The sequence below is a fragment of the Mustela lutreola genome, chromosome 5 (genome assembly GCF_030435805.1).
Source record: "Mustela lutreola isolate mMusLut2 chromosome 5, mMusLut2.pri, whole genome shotgun sequence".
In the NCBI taxonomy this organism is placed as follows: Eukaryota; Metazoa; Chordata; class Mammalia; order Carnivora; family Mustelidae; genus Mustela; species Mustela lutreola.
In genome coordinates, this window is record NC_081294.1 from 15,479,128 (window position 1) to 15,504,188 (window position 25,061).

General features: G+C 34.4%; 1 protein-coding gene across 6 annotated transcripts in view; it reads right to left on the reverse strand.

The window, feature by feature from the left end:
* CDH18 (cadherin 18) overlaps positions 1-25,061 on the reverse strand; it is a 981,465-nt gene that overhangs the window by 85,748 nt on the left and 870,656 nt on the right. For all 6 annotated transcript variants that reach the window (XM_059173691.1, XM_059173693.1, XM_059173692.1 and 3 more), the window contains one exon: positions 10,089-10,276. In XM_059173691.1, coding sequence (XP_059029674.1) covers positions 10,089-10,276 — 188 coding nt within the window. The remainder of the gene's footprint in view (positions 1-10,088; positions 10,277-25,061) is intronic.

Here is a 25,061-nt window from a genome sequence, read left to right on the forward strand (position 1 = left end):
ATTAATGGAAATGGAAATATTTAATAGCTTCATTTATGTAGAAAATCTGGCGGTGCTAAATTGCAAGTGCAGAAAAACTGGGAAGAAATTCCACCATTTATTCTTGGACTGTAGGATTATGTATAGCATATAAAGTATGGTAACTTTGTTTTGCACTAAAACTATAATAGTATATAGATATTGGGTTAGGATTATTATTTTTGGTACTTCTGTAATTTTGGCAAAACTGTTCAAATGCTCATCATCCACACAGTTTCAATAGATCTTCCAGTAATTCTCTACTAATCATTTAGTCCTGGGAAATTATTTAGAACTCTGCTTATGGGTTACACATTCCATAGCTACCAGATTTTTATTTTAACCTAAAAATAGTATATCAAAAACTTTATACCAGGAATGGTGAAATCTATTAATCTAAAGCCTGATTCTGGTAAGAGGACAGTGAAGGGAAAATGATTAAAAGAAAAAAAATTGAGAGGCACCTGGGTAGTTCAGTCAGTTAAGCATCTGCCTTCAGCTCATGTCATCATCTCTGGGTCCAGGGATCCAGTCCTGTGGCGTGCTCCCTGCTAGTCAGGCTCTCTGCTTGGTGAAGAATCTGCTTCTCCCTCTCCGTTAGCCCCTCCCCCATTTATTCTCTCTCTGTCTCAACTAAATAAATAAAATCTTAAAAAAGAAAGAAAATTCTCTCAGGCTATTACTGAGTTAACTACAGAAAGCAAAAACATGAAATGTCTGGTTGATAGCTTTGCTTTTTAATTTTTATTTTTTAAACAATGCCTGGCTTTGCTTAAAGGTACCCCTGGTTCAAAGTTTTTAAAACACAAAACATGTTTTTCCTGCCTTAAAAATAATGAATCAAAACCAGATAAAGAATAACTCCATACACATGAGGTATTGTTTATGGACATGATAAGGGGTATATTATAATCAGAGACTGTTCATGAGAATAAGAAATAATTTTTTTCCAGTTCTACATTAAAATGTCAACTGTTCATGCTTTTAGGTCTTTCTGGCTGTTCGCTGACAACATTCAGAAAGAAATTATTAAAACACTCAAGCTGAAGAAAAAAAATGAGCAAAGAGTTCTTCCCTTTAGATTTATCTGAAGATTTTTTGAAAGAGAAGTTGATAATTTGCTAACCCATTATCTACTCCATAAATTCTGCCTCACCAAAATATTTGGTGTGGGGAACAGAAGTTCATAATTTAAATATAGTTTATTTCATTTGACAAAACTGCAGAACTATTTCAATTTTCTATTTTGGAAAACTGTATGTCTAGATTATTGGTTTAGTGTTTAATAGGTAAGCATAAGACAAAGGTATTCTACTGGAGATTACTAATATAATACTAATGTTCAGGAATAAATATTCCAGGAATATCACCAAATTCTTTTTCATTTATACAGAATTTGCTTTAGGTTTAATTCTATGCATAAGTTTAGTTGTGATTCAAGCTCTGTGACTTACAAACTACCACATCAGCTCATACTTAACAAATGCTTTGCTTAGTGTTGCCGAATTTAGTGAATTAAAATTATTTTCTGATAGAGTATGTGTCAATTATCACATAGGACATACTTAGTTAAGAAATTACAATTTATTTGAAATTAGAACTTAACTGGGTGTCCTGTGTTTTCTCTAACAATGTTAACCATGATAAATCACGACTATCATAGTTAATAACTAAATATATAAGAAATATAGAATTACCACAAATACAGCATGGATATGTATTGACAACCTTCAACTATAAAAAAGTAAATAAATGAGTATTAACCATATGAAATTGCTGTTGTCAACAACGTATGACATACACAAAAAATAATTTTATACAATTCAGTGTAAGATATTTGTTTTTCTAACATTAAACTATCCAAACATTCCTGGAATAATTACACCCGTGATACGCTCTCTTTTATTGGAATGGTGCTTAGAATGATTCCACAGATACTCAGAAATGAGGTTGCTTAATAATTCTATTGGTCTGTTAGGTTTTTGAGTTAATGCATTCGTTTCTGAGGACTGCCACAGCAGATTACTAAAAAACTAGGTGGATTGACACAACATAAATTTATTCTCTCATGATACTGGGGACAGAGTCTGAAATTTGTCTGGGCTGACCTTTTGCTGGGCTTTAGGGAATATAACCTGCTCCTTAGCTGTCCCAATTTCTGTGACTGCCTTAGCATTCCTGGGGAAGAAGACACCTGAGCATGGTTGGGAACTCAATTCACATTCTAGTTCAACCACTTGTTGGATGAGACCCCAGGTCTGGTGTTCAGAAATTTCCACTCTGCAGCCATGGGCCATAAAGATTTCTTCAGGAAAGACATAGATTTCAGGTAGCTCATGCTACAATCATATTGCTTAGATGATGCATCCCCCAATATAATATTGCCTCATTTTTAATGTTCCAAATTGTTTGCCTGTGATCCCCACATTTAAAGGACAATGCAGTTAAATATAAAGCCCTTGATTCACATTGATTTTGCTTGTATCTGCTACATATTGTTCCATGCATGCCTAAAAGGAATTTCCCATGCAAAGTTTTCTCTGACCCTTCTTCATCTTTGAAAAATTGGCCCTCTTCTCTGTGAGCTCATAACAATTTAAGTAAACCTATACCATGGACATTTGACATCTTATATTATAATAATGTTTCACATCTACTCAGTTTTCTCTAAGAGAAAGAATATTATCTAATTCATCTTCATATTTCAGGTATCTGGCATAATTCCTAGTACATGGGGGATGATGAATAGCTCTTCCTCAAAAACCATGCTACTGCATGGTTTATTTTTGAAGATTGAAAAATTTTTATATTATTTCTAAAAGATGGATAGCTGACACTTATGTGTGACCTAAACAATTAACATATACTAACTCATTTAATTATCACACTTCTGTAATTTATAATTGTTTCCCATTTACAGATGAGAAAATCGAGGCACGGAAAAGTTCAACTTTTCCAGGAGCTACAAGCAGTAAGTGGTATGCATGGGATTTAAACTCAGGCAGTGCGACTCTTATTTGCTGTGTCCTGAAGCACTATGCTGTATACACTGCCTGAAATTTTTAGTACATAAACAGTGTAATATAACATTCCAATTTGGTGACTGAAGATGAACAGATTTTTAGTGTAATAGAACATCCTCACCATTAAAAAATGCATTTACACATCTTTTCAAGTATTTGCTGTAACACTAAAAATGAATTGATAACTTCATTAACTATAATTTCATTAATTCTGGTTACCAGAACTCAGAGTGCCTTTATAATTTCCTTAATTCACAGACTCACAGAGTTAAGAAACTTAAATGCTTTTCACACAAAATCGTCTCTCTCTTCTGTCCCTGGTAGAAGGACTTATTCTGGTATAATTTTAACTTCCCAGCCACTGGGGCTTCTCTTACTTTTCCTTAATTACTGCTGAATATCCTAATGCAGTTCACTGTTAATGATTTGATTCCAATTTTCATTTTAAATTTTAGTTTCTTAATTTCATCCTGTTACTCCTAGTAATTACTTTTACATATCATTGCTCTCTCTAACTTATAAAATAATACTTTTTCCCTCTTTAATATTAACACATTTCACATTACTATAGATAGTTATCATTCCCATCAATCATTTTCCAGCCAGCTCTACATATTTGGGACTTTTTAATTGTTTCTCATTAATCACTTCTATTCTTTATTAAATGGCACTGGTATATTCTTCCACTGGACTTATATAACCAACAGAAGTAGAAAGATACTGAAAACAGCATTCAGCCAAGCTGCTCTATGAATCCATTCTTCTGGGAGTTCAAGAGGGTCCTAAAATTATCTTTTTCATTTTTTCCTTTCTCTCTCACCTTTTTTTTTTTTTGTAATTAGAGACTCTTTATGACCCCACCTTGGTCCAGTTTCTATATTCCACTCTCATCTAGGTTTTATAATGCAAGAATGGGTGGATAATAATGGAACTGATAGCAATAATTTAATAGATGCAAACGTAACTTCAATTGTGCCACAAAATGGTTAAATTCTGGAATAGTAACTGATATTAAGTTTTGCTTTCTGAAAGAATGTATTTTAAATGGTTACTCTCCGAAAAAAAAAAAAAAAAAAAAAAAAAAAGGTAAATGACATGGATTTGAATGTTTCTTCAACTAGACTTTCTTATTATGTCATGGTTGGTGGTCCTTGTCAGAGATGATTCCTGGATGGAAGATGTTCTGTGGAAACTAGAATACATGTATAAGCTTTCTTGTTATAAGTTTCTCTGTGCAGAAGAGTATAATGTTCATTCAATGTGTATAATTCCAAAGATATTTATATAAATCAATATTAAATGTTTCCTTACTATCATTTGAAGACTTGACAAATAAATGGGACATTTTTTATCTCAAATAACAAATATATATATCTTATAATATATAAAGTACATTTATATATCATTTATATGTATTTTTATACAAGCATATATGTGTGTGTGTTTCCATATGTCCACACATATGAAAAATACTAATAGTCTACGGATATGAATAGCTTAACTCATCAGGATGTTTCAAAAGATTACCAAATTCCATCTAATGTACTAAATTATATTATAGATATATATATGTAAAAATCATCCGATTAACATCCAAAGTAGTTTCATCTTATATCTGTCACTTCATGGTCATGACTATATATGAGTAGGAAGAACAAAAGTTGCCCCAAAGCAGTCCTCTGTCAAAAGTCACCGCAAATATGGTAATAGATTTCACTGAATTGAAACGTGGACTCCTCTCTTTAGCAACTGGTTGACCAGGAGAATTTCTTTCCAGATGTTAGACCCTTATAAATATAAAAATAGCAGCTTGGAAAAATTTTTTGATAATAAAATCCCTAATCAATGTTCAATTTTTGTAAATAGTTTATTAGAGTTGGAAACCTATTTCTTCTCATTTTTTTTTTTTTAAGATTTTCTTTTCTTGATTTTACTGGGGGTGAGTGCAGGGGGGAGGGATAGAGGCAGAGAAAGTCTCATGTAGGCTCTGAGTTGAGTATGGAGCTCCAATTTGGGGTTCAATTCCAGGACCCCAAGGTCATGACCTGAGCCAAAATGAACTAAGATGCTTAACTGACTGCACTGCCCAGGTGCCCTAGAAATGTATTTCTTCTTAAAAGTGTGTTCATGTTTGTCTTTGTGGGGCTTTGTAATAGATTGGGATGTCTTATTCATTGCACTTTGTGACTCAGAGCCCCAAAACTTTACGATCCAAAGGCCAGAATAATCTGATTCTTATTTTATCAGTCAATGCAAAGGTATACTAAAGAAAAATTCAATAAACAGGATCCACTAAACAACCAAAAATGTGGTCATTTGGAAAAGATCTAGTATGGTTATAATTGAACATATTTCATACTTTTTCCTCCTAGCATTAACTTAAACTTGATAAAAATACTGTAACCTTTTATGTTTATCTATGATCTATTTCAAATCATTTGTAAAATAAAATGATAGCAATCTTATTACACACTGAATAGTATGAAGCTTAAAAAATATAGTTTTCAGCTGCAAAATAGTTCACAAGCATTGGTTGTAGACATGCACTTACAGCATACGTAGATATACATCCATGGTAATTATCAGTGCATTCACAGTGAATTAATTAGAATAAGGTCTTCCTACTTTATGAGATTCAGCAGAGTTAAGAGGGATCTAGAATTGTTACATTTTCCATAGCGAGAAGTTAGTGAAATGCCTACACTGATATGTAAAATAGAAAAGATAATCCAGAGAGAGATATCTATGACTGATATATACCAGCAAATGTTGAACTATAAAGACAATATTAAACTGTAACTTTGAAAAAAAATCTTTTAGAGAAGAAGGAAAGAGAAGTAGATTACCAAAGACACGAGTGACAACATGCATATATGATATAATATACACAGAGTACTTTTTTTGCATTCTTATAAGGAATTGGATAACATTAAATAAAGGACACAATAATAACGACATGCAGTGGTCTCAAAAGTGTAACTAAAACTTGGTACAAATAGAAGAGAAAAGGAAGACAAGGAGAAAAGTAGAAATTAAGGTATTATTGTAATTTTTTGGCAGACAAAATTTAGATCCCAACTTTCACCTTATTTTATCCATGTTTTTAGTAATCACCTTGTTAAAGTGCTTAAAGAAGAAAACAGCAGGGGTGCCTGGGTGGCTCAGTGGATTAAAACCTCTGCTTTCAGCTCAGTCATGATCCCGGGGTCCTGGGATCGAGCCCTGCATCGGGCTCCCTCCTCAGCGGGGAGCCTGCTTCCCCCTCTCTCTCTTCCTGCCTCTCTGCCTACTTATGACCTCTTCCTGTCAGATAAATAAATAAAATCTTAAAAAAAAAAAAAAAAAGAAAGAAAGAAAACAGCAGATTCAAAGACCTGAAATTACACCACAAATCTTTCAATGGCAGGACCAAAATTTGTATTTCCTTTGACAGTGGAGATCATATTTTCCACCACTCTTCATGGACTTGAAGACCAAATTTAGATATTTTTGCTTAAGGTAATAGACACTGTCTACGTATTTAAATACATCTGAAGAAAGAAAATGATATTCCATATGGTATTTGCTGAAAGTCAGGAGAGTCAATAGGGTTGGATCCATCCTTGAATTAAAAAAGAAATTGGAACAAGCGCTATAAAGAGTGCAAGCTGATATGGAGTCCACAGGAAGAGAGCCTGCGAGAGGCTGCTAAGAAGGCTGTGTCCCTAGCTACAGGGTTTCTGCCAGAGGAGAGTGCATCAGCTTGCATTCCCCCTTTTCTTTTTCCCTTTCCAACCCAGTCAGGCTCCATTAAACAATGAATGAAAGTTATCAAAGTGTATTTACAACCTACCACACCATGGACCAGTGAATTCAACTTGGCAATTTTCTGATAAAGGAATGATATGGACAGGAATGGGCAGAGGCTCCTGCAAGCAGATTTAGAAAGCAGTGCTGATTTCGATCTTTGGGAAGATTAGCTGTTCTGCCTTGCTGGCTAAGGTGAGCTGCCTTAGAGGATTAAATAAAGAACAGATTTTAAAGGGCTGTTTGATCTATTTCCTGCCATCTGAATGAGTATCTTTTTTTTTTTTTTTTTTTTTTAAGATTTTACTTATTTGAGATGAGTGAGAGGGAGAGCAAGAGAAAAAGCAAGAGCTGGGGAGGGGAGAAGGCAGAGGCAGAGGAAGAAGCAGACTCCCCACTTAGCAGGGAGCCCAAGGTGGGGCTTGATCCCAGAACCCTGGGACCATGACTTGAGCCAAAGGCAGATGTTTTATCGACTGAGCCACCCAGGCGCCCCTGAATGAGTACCCCTGAATAAATTACATAGTTTATTTCTCAAACTGCAAATATTTACAGCATACAATATATAGCAATGAAGTAACTCAGATTAATAATCTTAATCTGAAGGATTCGAAAATTAGATGAATGCAAACAAGAATGCATCTTGGAAGTGCAGACTACATTAAAAAATGGTGGCTCAGTGCGGTAAGCCTCCGCCTTCGGCTCAAGTCATGATCTCAGGGCCCAGGAATCAAGCCGCGAATCTGGGCTCTCTGCTCAGCAGGGAGCCTGCTTCCCCTCTATCTCCGCCTGCCTTTCTGCCTACTGAGGATCTTTCTCTCTCTGTCAAATAAATAAATAAAATATTTTAAAAAATTCATGGAAAAACAGTGAAGGAAAATTTGAACTCATTAATTGTGGAGGTTATTTTGAATACATTCTCACTATTTACACAATTGAAACAAATTTCCTCTTGAAAATAACTATTGTATGTTAATTAGATGTATGTGCATGCATATGCACACAAACCATTTTGCCTTTGCGTTTCACAAACACTGTCAAATTGAGACCATGTAGGATTGTAAAATCCCCATTATTCTTAATTCCATGGTATATACGAGGATGTATTTTAGATCCTTTATGTAGTTAAACCATCCATCACCCTCACTTTTTGCAAACATGTTGTAACTTTCCACTTTACAAAGACCATAGTGCTCAATAGGCAAGAACTCCTCCCCTCCCCCACCTTCTGCACACTGGCTGTATCATTGCAAGCTTATCAGCAACAATTTACTTTCCACTTCTGTTGGATTTTCTCAAGAAAGGAGGCATATATCATCATAGGTTGTTTCTTTCTACTTGTGACCAAGATTCTATACAAGGTCATCTTTACCCCAGTCCATCTTTTTAAATCAATTATCCTCTCATTAGTATGCTCAGTTTCTTGTCTCTATTGACTTTTACTCATCTGCGTAGAAACACATATTCAGTCTCTCAATTTACAACTATAATCCTCATTTTATCAAATTCTCATTTGTTTGGATGTTCATTTTTTAAAGTTTTTTTTTTTTTAAGATTGTATTTATTTATTGAATAGAGAGAGAGAGTGCAATAGCAGGGGGCAAGGCAAAAGGAGAGGAACAAGAAGACTCCCCACTGAGCGGGGAGCCCAAGTGGGGTTCAATCCCAGGACCCTAAGATGACCTGAGCCAAAGTCAGATGCTTAACTAAGTGAGCCTCCCAGATGCCGCTCTCATTTATTTGTTTTACAGGACTTCTTATTACAATCTCAGGAAAGAAAGATTAAAATGATACATTCTCACTATTTACACAATTGAAACAAATTTCCTCTTGAAAATAACTATTGTATGTTAATTAGATGTATGTGCATGCATATGCACACAAACCATTTTGCCTTTGCTTTTCACAAACACTGCCAAATTGAGACCATGTAGGATTGTAAAATCCCCATTATTTATTTGACACAGAGAGAGATCACAAGTAGGCAGAGAGGTGGGCGGGGCGGGGGGGAAGCAGGCTCCCCACTGAGCAGAGAGCTCAATGCAGGGCTCTATCTCAGGACCCTGAGATCATGCCTTGAGCCTAAGGCAGAGGCTTTAACCCACTGAGCCACCCAGGCACCCCAATAATAAAGTATTTTAAGTGAAGACATCAATATTTTACATAGACTAGAGATGACTACTCTTCTATATTTAATCACTCTAAAATCTAGTTTGCAGGTCCCTTTTGTAGCAACTGAAAACAAATTAATCCTTAATTTTAATCAATATAAAATGATATTCATTAGAAGAATAAAATAGTATACAGTTCAAATAGAAAAACATATACAAAACACACAAAAATTATGTAGATAGCTAAATGATAGATTGATAGATACATAGGTAGATAGATGGATGGGTAGATAGATACAGGTAGATGATGGATTCACTTCACTGTCTATGGTAGCACATCAGGATAAAATTTCTCAGTCTGTGTTTTGAATACATTCTACAGCAGAATCATTGAGAGTATTTGTTAAAAAGACCAATTCCTCAGCTCCACTTTAGTATTTCTGAATAAAAATATATGAAGGTAAAGCCCAGAGATATGAATGTTTCTAGATTTCTAAGCTGAAATAATTCAATATTTAAGATACACTGCATTAGGAGTTATATTTAAATTCTTTGCTATTTTTCTGTGTTCCACTTCATTTTTTCAAGGACATAAACATATTGTACTCTAAAATCAAAAAGGTGATAGATATATTTAGTCCACTGACAAATAAATTTTTAGCAATAAAAAAGAGTCAGGAGGAGGTTAATAGTTCCACTAAATCTGTCTTGATGAATCCATTACTGTCAAAAAAAAAAAAAAAAAAAAAAAACCCTCTCCCAGTGAGTGTTAGCTAACATGACGGAGATTTTTACATTGGTTAGAAAAGTCTCTTAATGTTACATGGATTAGTACAACATAGAATAATGGCATTAATAGAACTGGCAAGCATGATAAAGCTGTTATCTGAAAACAAGATGGCAGACACATTCACAGCATATTCCACAATAGATCTTCCCATTATTAAAAAAAAATATATATATATTTTTTTTTTTTCCTAAGAGTGGCTCCAAAGAGGAAGACACAGTCATAATTAAGATGTAATTACATGTTAAAGAGGAAATATTTAACATTTTTATGACCTGACAATATGGATAATTGACACCAATGTGGATCATTCATGGAAAACTGGGTGAATTACCTAAATCAGAGAAAGTATGTTCTTTTTACCTTCTTTAAAGAAAGGATCCCTTCTCTGGTCTCTTTGTCAGTGGAGATGGAGAATATCCCAATACCATCACCGTTAATGATAGAATAGGTCATGTCAGCATTTGAACCAGTGTCTGCATCGTTTGCTTTGATTTTCCCAACAGCTGAACCAACTTGAGCTGACTCAGGAACATATAGCTGATAGTGCTCTGAAAAATATTTCATATTAAAAATCATTTGATGGTAATATGGTTCACAAAAAAATTTGACAAGGAAAAGACATGAAAATGGTTAGACCACATATTCAAACAAACGTATTAAGTAATATATAAAGTGGATATGCTTTCAGATTTTAAATATTAGTAAATTCTGTAGTAATGGAATACTAGATTTACACAAACTTTAAAACATATGTAAAATAACATACATAAGAAGAATTTGCAGATATCTTAATATAAAATATTTTATTAGCTCTACATCCCTAGGCAACAGAACAAAAGACAAGGGAGATCAAATTTGCATTCTTATGTTGAGCAAATACTAAATTAGTCAAGTTCTAGTGTAATCCCCAATGCATTTCTCCTCTCATACAGCATGTGAAATTAAAATATAAGAGTTTGAAAACCTGAAATTCAAAACTTGAAATTCAAAGTGAAAACAAAGAAAAGAATATAGCATACCTATAAATGTGATTATTATTCTGATCAATAGCTTAATTTAGTGAAATGTATAAGCCAGGACAAAGAGAGATCGTAAATATATTTATGTATTTAATTGCCATGTACTCTAGGTCAGCTTCTGGAAAGAATTTGGAGTGGTTTTATAATAAAATCATAATTAAAACAAAATTATTAAAATTAATAGAAATAATGACTAAGTCAAAGAATGAGAAAAATAAATATAACTACATAGGATGATATAGTATTTGTGATTGAATTAATTTTTACCCTATATATATTAAAACACTATTGATTATGTAAAATTCATGATATGATATGCAAAAATATATTTTTCAATATGTTTTGATATTAAATGTTTACATTGAGCAATTTAAAATTTTCAGTCTGTCCTGATACTAAATTTCTTCAGAGAGAGCTCAGAACTTTCCTTATAGAAACTTATGAATTAGATATTAAGAAGCATAAATGGTCATGTTGCTACCAACTGTTTTATTGACAAATTAGAAATATATCTATTGAAACAACTTATTTGTTTTAGCAAATCTAAGTAACAATGTAAATAGCAGAAACCTTGAATTAAAATGCAGTTGTGTAAGTGTTTCAACCAAGACTAAAAGAATGGTGATTTAACATCATACATGGATATAATTAGGCTATACAGATAAATGAATGTAGAGCTTGTATGAAAATAATTTCCCTAACCCAATATTTTGTTAGCTATACTATGATAATATTTTTTTAAGTTAATATATATGGTAAATGTGTGGAGTCCTCTCATTTACTTCTAAAGATACAATTGTATGTTTTAAAGTGCTACATGGGGATACCAGGGATTGATTTATTTATATTCATTATTCAACAAAGAGTTTTCCCAGTTCTCCTCTATAAACATGTGAGATGTTACCTGACATATTTTTAGTTCAACAATCCTCACCAACTTAATATTTCCTGGGTAGACTGCCCTTTTCTGTGAAACACATGATCCCCTAACCTTAATCATGTGTTTTTATCAGGATTTGTCATTTGACACCTCTTGATATGTTTAATTGACCTGTGAAGAGTATAAGGCCCCAATTTTACAGGACTCCACCTTTCTGCTCTCAGTTGATTTGTGAAAGGATAGGCAGTTGACTCACGATGATCCAAAGAGAGTACATTCCCCAAAATGTTGGTACTGGAACTAGGAAAGAACTTTGATCTCTCTTCGTTGGCAAAGCTATGAAATGTAGGAAGGGACTTTGATGAGGTCATGTTTCCAAAATTCATGTTAAAGTACCTAATCTCAGGGCACAAATTCAGTAACAGAAAGAAGCCATGATTTTCAGGATCTTTGTAAATATCCTAATGTTCCTAGGCAGTTATGCATAAAATAGGACACTGTTCTGTTAAAAAAAAAAAAAAGAAAAATAAATAAATTAGACTATATCTCTTATTTTCCAGCCCCTCAGGTAGAAAGGCTTGGATGTCAAGATCCTGGTTTCTAAGTAAGGTCTCTAAGTTACAGCTTAACTTTCCACAGTTCTATAAGCCTTCCAAAGGACCCTCAGCTAATTAAAACTGAGGTGATACACTTGCAAGCAAATGAAGTCTTAGTTCAGAAAAATAAGTAAGCAAATCACAAAATTATTATGATGGTAGTGTTAAAAAGCAGGTTGTTTTTTGTATAAGTTGTCATAAAAGATCATATCCTAGATAACTTTTAGACCACATCATATAAGAGGAAGCATCTCCTTGGAAGACAATCATGTTCAGGGAAAGAGCTGAATACTTAATTGATACATTCTAGGAATTGCAAGTATAGTAACTCTTCCACATTCACCATGCTCCATTAGACAAATTAGAATATATTAAGATTAATATTTAAACACTTATACACTCTCCATATAGTTGAGAACATGTGAACTGTAAACTGTATTCAAAATGTCTCCTAATAACTAACAAAAAATAGCTGATAGATAAGATTTATTTATAAATCAAAAGAAGTTTAGGGTATTTCTTTTTAATTTCTAAGGCCTGAATAAACAGCCAAGTACCTAAAAAATGCTATAAATTCCAGGAGAATAAATATGATGAGGCTCTTTAAGAAAATAAATACTGTATATGTATATAGGATATAGCTTATATATATTTTTATGTTTACCTATTTATATATATATATATTTATTTACCAAAATTTAAAAAAATATGTATAGAAGAATGGTATATAGACATCATAAAAGCTGTAACAGTAAGTTCATAGCTTAACATCATATTCATTGATGAAAAATTAAAAATCTTCCTTCTCAGATCTGGATAAAAGCAAGAATGCCTAATATTTCTACTTCTAGCCAACATAGTACTGGAAGTTTTAGCCAGAGAAGTTAAAAAGAAAAAAAAAAATAATAATAGGAATCCAATTAAAGAGGAAGAAGTAATATTTCTGTTACCAGATGACAAGATCTTATAGGTAGAAAGCCCAAAGACTAACACACACACACACACACACACACACACACACACACACACACACACACATTACTATTAGAATGAACAAGTTCAGTAAAGTTGCAGGATATAAAATCAAAACACAAAAATCAGCTGTCTCTGCACATTAACAACAAACCATCCAAAAAGGAAATTCAGAAAACAGTCTAACTTGCAATACCATTAAATATAATAACATACTTAAAAAGAAATTTAACCAATGAGGTGAAATGACTATGTACTAGAAAATACAAAACATTGATGAAGGAAATTAAAGGAAATATGAATAAACAGAAAGACATCTTGTGTTTAAACATTGGAAGACTTAATACTGTTAAAGGGTCCATATTACCTAAAACAATCTACAGATTGGTGCTGTGCCATTCTAATTACACTTCCATATGTGTTTTTCATGGAAATAGAAAAACAAAACAAAACAAAGCATCCTCAAAATACAGAAAATACAGAACTACAAAATACGGAGAATGAAGCAAGTAGAAAAAAAAGAACAAAACTAGAAGCTTCAAATGTCCTGATTTCAAACTATATTACAAGGCTACAGTATTTGAAACAATATGACATAGTGTAAAGATACACATACAGACCAGTGAAACAGAATAGAGAGCCCAGAAGTAAACCCAAGCATAGACCGCCAGCTGAATTTTGATAAGAGTATCAACATTAAACAACAGGAAAAAACAGTTTCTTCATCAAATGGTATTGGGAAAACTAGATATGCACTTGCAAAAAAAAAAGAAATTTGCCCACTATATTACAGCACACACAAAACCAATTCAAAACATATCAACAATTTAAATATAAGGCTTGAAGATTTGAATTCCTGAAAGAAAATATAGGGAAAATCTTCTTGATATTGGGTTGGCAATTATTTCCTGGATATGATATCAAAAACTCAGGCATCAAAGAAAAAATGGATGAGTGGGTCTACACCAAACTAAAAACTACTGCACAGGATAGGAGACAATCAACAGAATGAAAAAGCAGCCTACAGAATAGGAGAAAATACCTGTAAGCCATTTATGTGATAAGGGGTTCATTTCCATAATATACAAAGAATTTCAAGTCAAGAGCAAAATTTAAAATTTTAAAATAAAAATAAAAGAAGAAGCCATTACAAAACCGGCAAAGGATTTAAGAAGACATTTCTCCAAAGAAGACATTCAAATAGCCAGAAATTATATAAAAAGATATTCAACATCATTAATTATCATGGAAATGAAAAATAAAAACTACATGTAGAGATCACTGCACACCTGGTAGAATGACTATTACCAAAACACCAAAGACAAAAAGTGTTGGTAGCATTATGGAGAAATTGGAACCCTTACACTGTTGGTGGGAAGGTAAAATGTGGTGCAATAGCTATGGAAAACAATATAGAGGTTCCTCAAAAATTAAAAACTAGAACTATTATATGATCCAGAAATTCCACTTCTGGGTACATATCCCAAAAATCTGAAATTAGAACTCAAATAAATGTCTATATTACCATGTTCTCTGTAGCATTATTCACAAGGGCTGAGATGTGGGAACAACTCAAGTCTCCATTAACAGATGAATCAATAGAGAATGAATAAAAAGCCTCTCTAATAAGATAAGAAATACAAGCAATTAGGAAAATAAAACCTGAGTGTGTGTGTGTGTGTGTGTGTGTGTGTGTGTAAAAGGGGATATTCTAGTGAGAGAACTGTAGGATTAATAGAAGAGGAAATTAGAAATGTATATGTAACATATATATAAGATTAATAGAAGAGGAAATTGGAAATCTATACCATATAATCTTATATAATAATATTATTATGTATTATATATCATATGCATATAACATATAAGAATAATATATATTATATTGCATATATTAATTGGATATAATATTTAAAATATTATAACAAAATATGATATATATCATATGAGTTATATATATTACATATAATATATATCATGATAAAAGGAGAATAAATCAATGACTTTGGATGTCTCTGATAATAAAGATCACAAAGAATATAAAAAATAGACTTGCTATAAATTTAATTTCAAAGAAACCAAGAACTTTGGTATTGGGTTCCTTCTAAAGAGCCTAGTATACAACTGATGCTTAAGTGTTTTATTTTATTAATGTCTGACATAAAGACAACATTCACATGTACCTTTGCAACTTTAATCCAATAAATACCATTATGTGTCACATTTTTAATATAGCTTAATTAACCATGGGAGGAAATATATTGAATTATCCCACAATAAGAAAAGATATCAGACAAACCTTATTCTAAATACCAATTCTAACAAAAATGCTAATACCATTTATAAAGATATATAATATATAGTATTACCTTTAAGAATTCTGAAAGCTGAGATCCAACAATCCATAAATAATTAAATATTCTCATTTTTGAATAATAATAATTACATCTGAACCTTCATTTACCTGTTATTTATTAGAATTGGCATTCTTTATAGACTTGAAGGACACTTGGGAGAAACTTTAAAGGGTATGATTCAAAATGTAAATCTCTGACTAACAGCCTGAAGCTTTGTCATTTCTATCCATGATGTGGCTCAATTGCATAGAAGGAATCAGTTTACTATTTAGGAAAAAAGTTCACTTTTATCTAAATAAGATTAACAAAGGCCATAATTCCTAGAATCTTGGAATACATGGTGAATGACCTTTTGCCTTTCGTATTATTTTTACTCTGTAATTACTCCCTCTGGGGAAAAAAAATACCCATCTTGGATAATTTATAGCACAGCCTAATCAGCACTTTTACAGTTGCCAAAATATCCCTTAGAGTACTCTGCTCAAGTTCACAAAAAGGTTATATGCTGTGTAACATCAATCTTGTATTTTCTTTTAAAGCATAAACAGCATATAATGTTTAACCAATTTGTAAAACTTCAGGATGTCAATTTATCTATGGTCACTTTGATGGTTAATACCAGTGTCTCCCGTTTTCTAATATATTGTGGAAATATACCAGACCCCCGGGTATACATGTGTGTGCTTCCTAAATACTCTGTGAAATCCACTCTATCTATTTGTCAAATGGATGTTGATAACTGCTTTTCTCTGCCCCATTCCAACTTTTTTTTTCTTTAAATGTTCATCCTTATTTATGAATTTGCAGTGACCCATCTGAAATTTGGGGTCAGCCTAGGTTTTGTCAGCTTGTTCTGTACATGTTACTTACCTCATGCTGGCATAGTTTCAGGTACTGGGAATACAGAAAACAAAACAGACAAAAGTTCTCATTCTTACCAAGTGTACATTCTCATGAAGGAGAGAGAAAATGAGCAAGATACAGGATAAAAAAATATATATACTAGATGACACAGTGATAATTCTAAAAATAACAGATTTAGCATGTTTATTAACTGTTTATGTGTTGATTAATCACCAAAATAGCTCAGTAGCTTACAACAGCAAATATTTAATTCCACCTTGTTTTATATGAAAACTATGAGCAGATGAAGACAAAAAAAAATTTGTTTACTAATTTGTTTTCTATTTTCTTTATCTTCCCAGAAAAACTAGTCCCTATGTCTTTTTTTTTTTTATAAAATATTTTATTTATTTATTTGACAGTGAGAGATCACAAGTAGGCAGAGAGGCAGGCAGAGAGAGAGGAAGGGAAGCAGGCTACCTGCTGAGCAGAAAGCCTGATGTGGGGCTTGATCCCAGGACCCTGAGATCATGACCTGAACCGAAGGCAGCAGCTTAACCCACTGAGCCACCCAGGCGCCCCTAGTCTCTATGTTTTGTCTTTATCACATCTTTGACGATCTGAAATCCTAGTTAGGCAAGTACTTTATAAATTTTCTAGGATTTTCAACAGACTTCCTCAAGATTTAAATTGTAAATGAAGTCCTCTTTGACTAGTTAGGCTTGTTTATTTGGTATGTTGTGTTCTGGTATAAGGTCATCCCTTGATAGTATGATTATTGAAGTGTTATATAACTGAATTTCCTTGTAAATGCATTATAGTGAACTCACATCAAATTTTTAATGATGTCCATTTTTAAGTCTTTGGTGATAGTTACTATTCTGATGCTCTTATGAAATGTGTTTCATCTTCAAGGAGATTCATGAGTAGGACTTTTTAAAATATTTATTTATTTATTATGTTTTTTATTTTAGAGAGAGTGTGTATGAACAGGGAGAGGGACAGAAGGAGAGAATCTTAAGCAGGAATCCTTGCTGAGCCTGGAGCCCAGTGCAGGGTTTGATCTCAAGACCCTGAGATCATGACCTGAGCTGAAATCAAGAGTCAGAAGCTGAACTGACTGAGCCACCCAAGCAACACAGATTCATGAAAAGTACTTTTAACAAATACAGGTATTTGATATCTTTAAAATCCTAAAACCAAACTGGGTAGGAATTTCCAGAACGTGCATTCAAATGGAATAAATTTGGTTACATGGGACTAAATGAATTGAGGGAAATGATTATAGTCTTTGTGACTCTTGTTGGTTCTCTAATATTTGCTCTTCCAAATTAAGGAAATTTTCTCCTAAAATATCTATGCTTTACAGAAATGTGGTAAAGTATTTAATTATGGATTAATTGAAGCGATTAACTTTTCTCTCTACCAGAACCCTCTGAAATTCAAAGTCTCAGGGAGTATTTCTTCTTTCACGGTAGTCATAGTCATTTGCATAAATTCAATAAAAATCTCCTCCTCATAACAGAAGCTAATTGGAAACATTGGTTGTTTTATTTTATTTATTTATTTTATATTTATTTGAGAGAGAGAGAGAAAGAGAGAGAGCATGAGAGGAGAGAGGTCAGCAGGAGAAGCAGACTCCCTGCTGAGCAGGGAGCTTGATGTGGGATTCAATCCTGGGACTTCAGGATCGTGCCCTGAGCCAAAGGCAGTCACCTAACCAAGTGAGCCCACCCAGGTATCCCAAAACATTGGTTGTTTTAAAAAGACTTTGACTGGGATGCCATATTTGAGGGAGACATGCATAGACGCAGATATGACCAGATAGAGAGCTGGAAGGAACTAAGGCTGAATTTATGGAGCCATAAAGCCCCACGGGAAATGTTGGCCTGTTTCCTTGCTTACAGAGTTTAAAGTAGCCTTGCCAGTTAAGTAAAGACTGTTGCTTTTTGGCAGGTGCAGGAACCTCAGGATATTTGGGGACCCGAAGAAGAGGAATTCACCCAAACTACAGATATTGAAGGCGTGTCTGATGATATGTATTTGACTAGGCTTCTGGCCCAGAGAGGATACTAAAAGTTTCATTGAAAATCCTTATAAAAAGCTCCAACAAAGCAGATTTTAAAAGATCTATATGGTCAATCAATATTCTTGCTGGGCTTATGTAAATAATTAGCCAATTTTGTTAAAATTGGACTTGTTTTACAAAGAATTATCCTGATTTAGCTGTCTCTGGAAATGAAGGTAGTTATAGAGAGAAAAATTATGTCTCAGTAACACACCTTTGTGAATCTTAAATTCTCTAATTGTCTTTGAATGCTGTTTGCCTAAACTAGATAACTTGAGGTAAACTTCAGAGAAATTGCCACAAGAGCTCATGTAAAGACAATCTTCATAAGATTCATGCTTACTATTCTGTGGAGTAGATAACAGGATCCCATGGGCATATGGTTACTTGAATAGCAGGAAAATGGAATGGATTCCCCCAACAGTGGTATAACTCAGCTATCACTGATCAATTTTGTATAGTTGGGGTGACAACATTTTTCCTTAAAAAGCTGGAGTATACCCCACTTCATGGGGTTAACTATGGAATATGAAAATAATGAATCACTTTCCTCATGACTGGATTGGATATTGCACTGAGGGATGACCCTATCCAGTCTTCTCATATTTGCCAGTGATTCCTCATAATGAGAATAGTGTTAAGGCTAGATATCACATAAAGAGGGCTTCATGATGGTTTTATCTCTTAGCCTTGTTTTTCAGGGGGTTGCCCAGGAGCTGCCTCTATTGGTATAAAATTGCAAATAGAGGATTTATCCAAGCATACAGTGACCATCTTTAACTAAGCTTGACATGCACTAATTCAAAAGGTGGCCCTCTAACACTGAACGGTGCCTTGATATCCTAACTACAGCTCAAGGAGGAACCTATGCTTTATTAAAACAGAGTGTCTGTTTATACTCCAGATACCACAAAAATGTGACAGGGTTACTAAAAGACACAAATACTCAAACTGGCACGTAAACCAACCCTCTTTCCTTTAATGATTAAGCTCCTGTACCAGAGGAGGGTTTTTGTCAACTACCAAAGCACTCTTATTTGGGCTTTTCTTTTTGATTTTCCTTTTTTTTTTTTTTTTTTTTTTTTTAAGATTTATTTATCTGAGAGAGAGAGGGAGAGCGAGCACAAGAGAGAGCACAAGCGCGCGAGAGAGAACGAGCATGAGAAGAGGGAGAGGCAGAGGGAGAGAGAAAAGCATACCCCCTGCTGGGCAGAGGGCCCACTATGGGACTTAATCCCCAGACCCCAGGATCGTGACCTGAGCTGAAAGTAGAAGCTTAACCAACTGAGCCACCCGGGTGCCCCTCTTTTTGTTACTCCAATCTTGTTTTGCTCTTTTCTCTCATGTCTTTTTACCTGGTGCGAAGATTCCTTCAATGCCCTGACTTTAAACTGACAGATGATCCTTTCTACGTGGGGAGATTCATCCATGTGGTCTGCTTTGGATTTAGCTGCCTCTGCCTTTTGTAAGTTCTGTATGTAAGTCTCCAACTGACCTATGTTGACCCATAGATAGAGACATCGCTACACCCCTCATTCAGCAGGAAGAAATTACAGAAGATAAGACGTCCCACCCTCAGCAACCTCAAAGATTTAAGGGTCAGATTTCTTCATGGGGGAATGATGTGGAGGACAAAGGCAAAAAAAATGTGGAAAAAAATTAAATTTCCTTATAAAAAGCAGCCCATTGACAGATACTTGAGGCAGGCAGTGACCTTCCTCAGGGAACTTAACAGCCTTCATGATAATACTTTGCTAGAGGCAAAAGCAACCTTAGCTTGACATTAACCTGACCTCCAGGATCCTGTAAGTCTTCCTTAACATATCAGAATCACTTTGGAAATTTCCTTTATTGCTACTCCTGCAAGATTCATGTTAGCGATCATTCTCCAAACATATGGCCCGCTGATATACATCTGAATGTCTCATGACCAAAGTTTTACTAATAGTAGTAAATGACTTCATCTTAACAGGAGCTAGCCCTGCAAGGTCCTGGAAGCCTTGCTTGCAAATTCCTTACAGACCTAAGCCATCCCTAACCCTTACTAACTAAAAATTACAAAATCAGTCACTCTTCATAATCCCAGTGTAGCTATTTCTGCCCAAAGGTCCTGTCCTGGTGATTTAATAAAAAACCACCTTTTTTTGTGTGAATACAAACAACACACACACACACACACACACACACACACACACACACCAGAAGAAAAATATGATTCAACTATCACTCTGTTGGGATAGGCTCAATTCCAAATGAATTTTCATTCCAGAATATGACCTGAAAAAGCAACCACTGGAAGGATGCACGATCATGAAAATAGAAAGCTTCTGCTTAAACATGTCATATTCTGTAGGCCAAAGTCATTGTCAAAGCATAGAGTTAAAGCAGGACATATTTGCTACCTACAGGAAAACATGATGAAAGAGGGGAAGGGACTAACAATCATGAACAAACAATACAATCTTTCATAGTTCATCCTCCACTCACAAATATCTGTCCGACGCTTATAGATGAAATCCATTTATCTGCTCCCACCCCCAAATCTCTTTAAAAACTATGAAACCCGGCTTGAATTTCAAAATCATGGATACAGTCATATCAGAGTTTGATCCAGAGACCACTGAATCAGAAGGACAAATTTATTTCCTCACCACAAATTCAACATAAAAGCAGGGATAAATAAAGACAAAATAATAAAAATAAAGGCCCTATTTGAAAGGAAAAGAATGTTAAAGGCTCATGGTAATTCCATAACTGTTCTGTGCGGTTGTTATAAGGATTTCTGCCCCCAGGGCTCTGAGGCTAACTTATTTGTAAATCCTTTAAATTTATATTTTCGGCCTGAAAGTCATGAGATTTTTGGTTTCTTCCTCCTCCCTTTAATGTCTGTTAGAGAAGAGACATACAGATGTGTATGTGTGAGTGTGTGTGTTTTTCTGAGCTTGTCTCTTGGTAGTGTCTTATCAAATGCAGCACATAGCAATCAACTCACACTACAGACATTCTTCCCTAAAACCTCTTCTCTTGAAGCCATGAGGGTCATTAGCTGTATTTTCTACCTTCCAACTTATCCCATGAAAATGGTTACCAAAGCAGAACACAGTCATTTTCTAAAATCCTATAAGGTTCACTTCATACTATTTTCTTCTTCAAACATAATTCCACATAATTTGTTGTTTTGGTGTGGTGGTGACAGAAACTTGCTTCTAGAGATATAACATAGAATGCATAATCATTTTATTAGTCAATTTCTGTTGCATTAGGAAATAAATTCCATCTCAATAATTCATAATCACAAATATTATTTCTTCTTGTATTATGTAAGAACTCTGGCTTGGTGAAGCTCTGTTGGGCTCTGGTGTGCTTATCTCCACTAAGCCCCAATGCTTTCTCAGTAGACTAAAGGAGTATCTTTTTTCTAACTTATGTTCTTCTCAGACTGGAGGCCAAGAACAAGAGAAACTGAGCCAGGGCACCTGAGTGGCTTAGTCAGTTAGGCAACTGCCTCGGCTTAGGTCATGATCCTGGAGTCCTGGGATCGAGTCCTGCACCAGGCTCCCTGCTCAGCAAGGAGTCTGCTTCTCCCTCTGACCCTCCCCCATCTCATGATCTCTCTACAACTCTCTCTCTCAAGTAAATAAATAAAATCTTAAAAACAAAATAAATAAATAAATAAATAGAGCCAAAGCATTCAAGCTTATTAAGGTTTCTGCTCAGATGTGATTCAAACCATGACATTTCAAATGTCATTGACCAAAGCAAATTAACTAGCTTATCCTAAATTAATGGGAAAATATTTTCTACTTATAAGAAAGTATGTCGAAGGCAGAGAGAGAATGGGTAACTGTGAACAAATAATTGACTATACCAGGGCAGTTAAGAGAGACATCAAGATGAGAAGTCAGTAAAAGTCTATTCCAAATAGAATTTCCTAGGGAAATAAGTAAAATGAGGATGAATGTTAATGATTGAAATAGAAAACATACATCTTAAGCACTTTTCCAAAGATGTTCTTTGAACAGTGAACTCATTATTTTTGTTTTAACATATGTTTTTTTTACACCCTCATTTTTAATGCAATTTAACTGGTTAAAGATTTCTAAAGTTACAGTTATATTTCATCTTCTCATCAAATTTGAGGCCAAGTTTCTATTGTCCTCTGTACTCCATTATTGTCAATGAGAATCCCACAGAGTGTCATATTCTTTTTTTTTTTTTTTTTTTTTTTTAAATATTTTATTTATTTACTTGAGAGAGAGACAGTGAGAGAGAACATGAACGAGGAGAAGGTCAGAGAGAGAAGCAGACTCCCCATGGAGCTGGGAGTCTGATGCGGGACTCGATCCCGGGACTCCAGGATCATGACCTGAGCCGAAGGCAGTCGTCCAACCAACTGAGCCACCCAGGCGTCCCAGAGTGTCATATTCTTTTATTTTCATTTTTCAAAGTCTAAACTTCACCATCACACATCTAGATGATAATGTTTTTCCATCACATTTGAGATTTCTTATGATTATTTGTCTAAGGCTTAATGTCCACACTTATTCTTGAAAACCTCTAGTCTAGTTTATTGCTTGTTTGTTTTTAAAGATTTTATTTATTGTCAGAGAGAGAGGCAGACAGAGGGAGAAGTAGACACCTTGCTGAACAGGCGCCCAATGTGAGATTAAATCACAGGATCCTGGGATCATGGCCTTAGCTAAAGGCAGATGCTTGACAGAATGAGCCCCCCAGGTGTTCTTTTGTTTATTTCTTAAACATGGCCTCATCATTCTCCTGTCTTCCTCTGAAACTCAAATTATTATACATTGGAAATTGGGTGTTTTTTGTTTGTTTGTTTGCTATATATTTTAATTCTTTTCTGTTTGTTTGTTTGTTTATCTTTGGTCTCTCTGATGCATTCTGGCTAGTTTCCTCTGACTTATCTTCCAGTTTATCTACTCTGCATTCAGTTGTATCTAATCTCCTATTCCCCTAGTTTGTTTCAGATTGCAATGTCAACTCTTAATGTTACTGTCTATGTTTTGGCTTCTGTTTACTGAGAGGTAGAGTTAACCATTTTTTCATTTCAGAGCAAACCCTGGTTTCATGCTAAAAAACTAACTCTAGTAACATGCCTATTGAATTCCTGTAATTGTACACTTTCTTCCTTTTCTAGGGATAACAACCAATGATGTCAGGTTCTGGAGCCTATATTCTGCCTTATACGCCCTCTGGACTTTCACAACATCAGCTTGCCAATTTGCCATTTGTGTAAGTGCACCTACACCAGTACAATCACATAGAAATATAAAGCCTATTGGGGGGGAGGGCTTATAATTATATCAGTAACAGAATACATGTAATTCCCTAAACTCTCATTTTTCTTGGCTATGACACTTAGGATGCACAGAACTCTACAACAGAGCTCCAGTAGGAAAGAAGCCTGAGTCCCATAATGTTCTCTATATTTTCAGCATCAGGGAGACTGAGAGCACAGAGAGTACCTACACAAATATGGAACAGTGAAAGCTTGCCAGCTGAAGAGGTGACTGTATTAAAAAGGAGATTCTGAAATTCATTAGATGCTGTCACTTTATACTCTAGTGCTAAGTCATATGTACTAAGCCAACCATTTTCTAAAATACAGAAATCAGTGTTTGTTTATTATTTATTTTAAAGATTTTTATTTATTTATTTGAGACAGAGAGAGAGAATGAGAGAGAGCGAGCATGAGAGGAGAGAGGTCAGCAGAGAAGCAGACTCCTTGCCGACCAGGGAGCCCTATGTGGATCCTCGATCCTAGGACTCCAGGATTATAACCTGAGCAAAGGCAGTTTCTTAGCCAACTGAGCCACCCAGGTACCCCAGAAATCAGTGTTCAGGTACACCACAATTTGTCTCCTCATTCTCTAAATTTAGGTTTATTTTTTTCATTAGAAGCTAATTTTTGTCAAAGCAAAATATTAATTTCTACACCTAAATTTATTTTTGTATAATTAGATAACTTTTAAAAAAAATATTTTATTTATTTATTTGAAAGAGAGAGAGAGATCACAAGTAGGCAGAGAGGCAGGTAGAGAGAGAAGGGGAAGCAGACTCCGTGCTGAATAGAGAGCCTAATGCGGGGCTCGATCCCAGGACCCTGAGATCATGACCTGAGCCGAAGGGAGAGGCTTAACCCACTGAGCCACCCAGGCATCCCAAATTAGATAACTGTCATGGAAAAAATTAGACAATGTGTGAAGAGAATTTTTTTCCCCTAAGTGAAATGTCTTTTATGTCAACTGTCTACTTTAGGATCTATAGCATTTTGATGCTTGGAAATATTTCAAGGTAGAATTTTCTCTTATCTGGAAAAGTTAACTATATTGAAATAATTACGATTTAAGTGCCTGGATGTAAGGCTGGGAATTGCTGAGATATAAGGTGGTACAATATGTATATAAAAGTTCAGGTACTAAGTTATTATAGTATATCAATAAAGTATATTTTTTCTTTTTTAGCTTCAATGTACATTATAAATCTCTAAGTTGTATTTTACCTTATTATCAAGTTTCAAACACATCTTTAAACAGTGCTATAATTATCCATTTTGGTTTAAAGACTACATAATTTT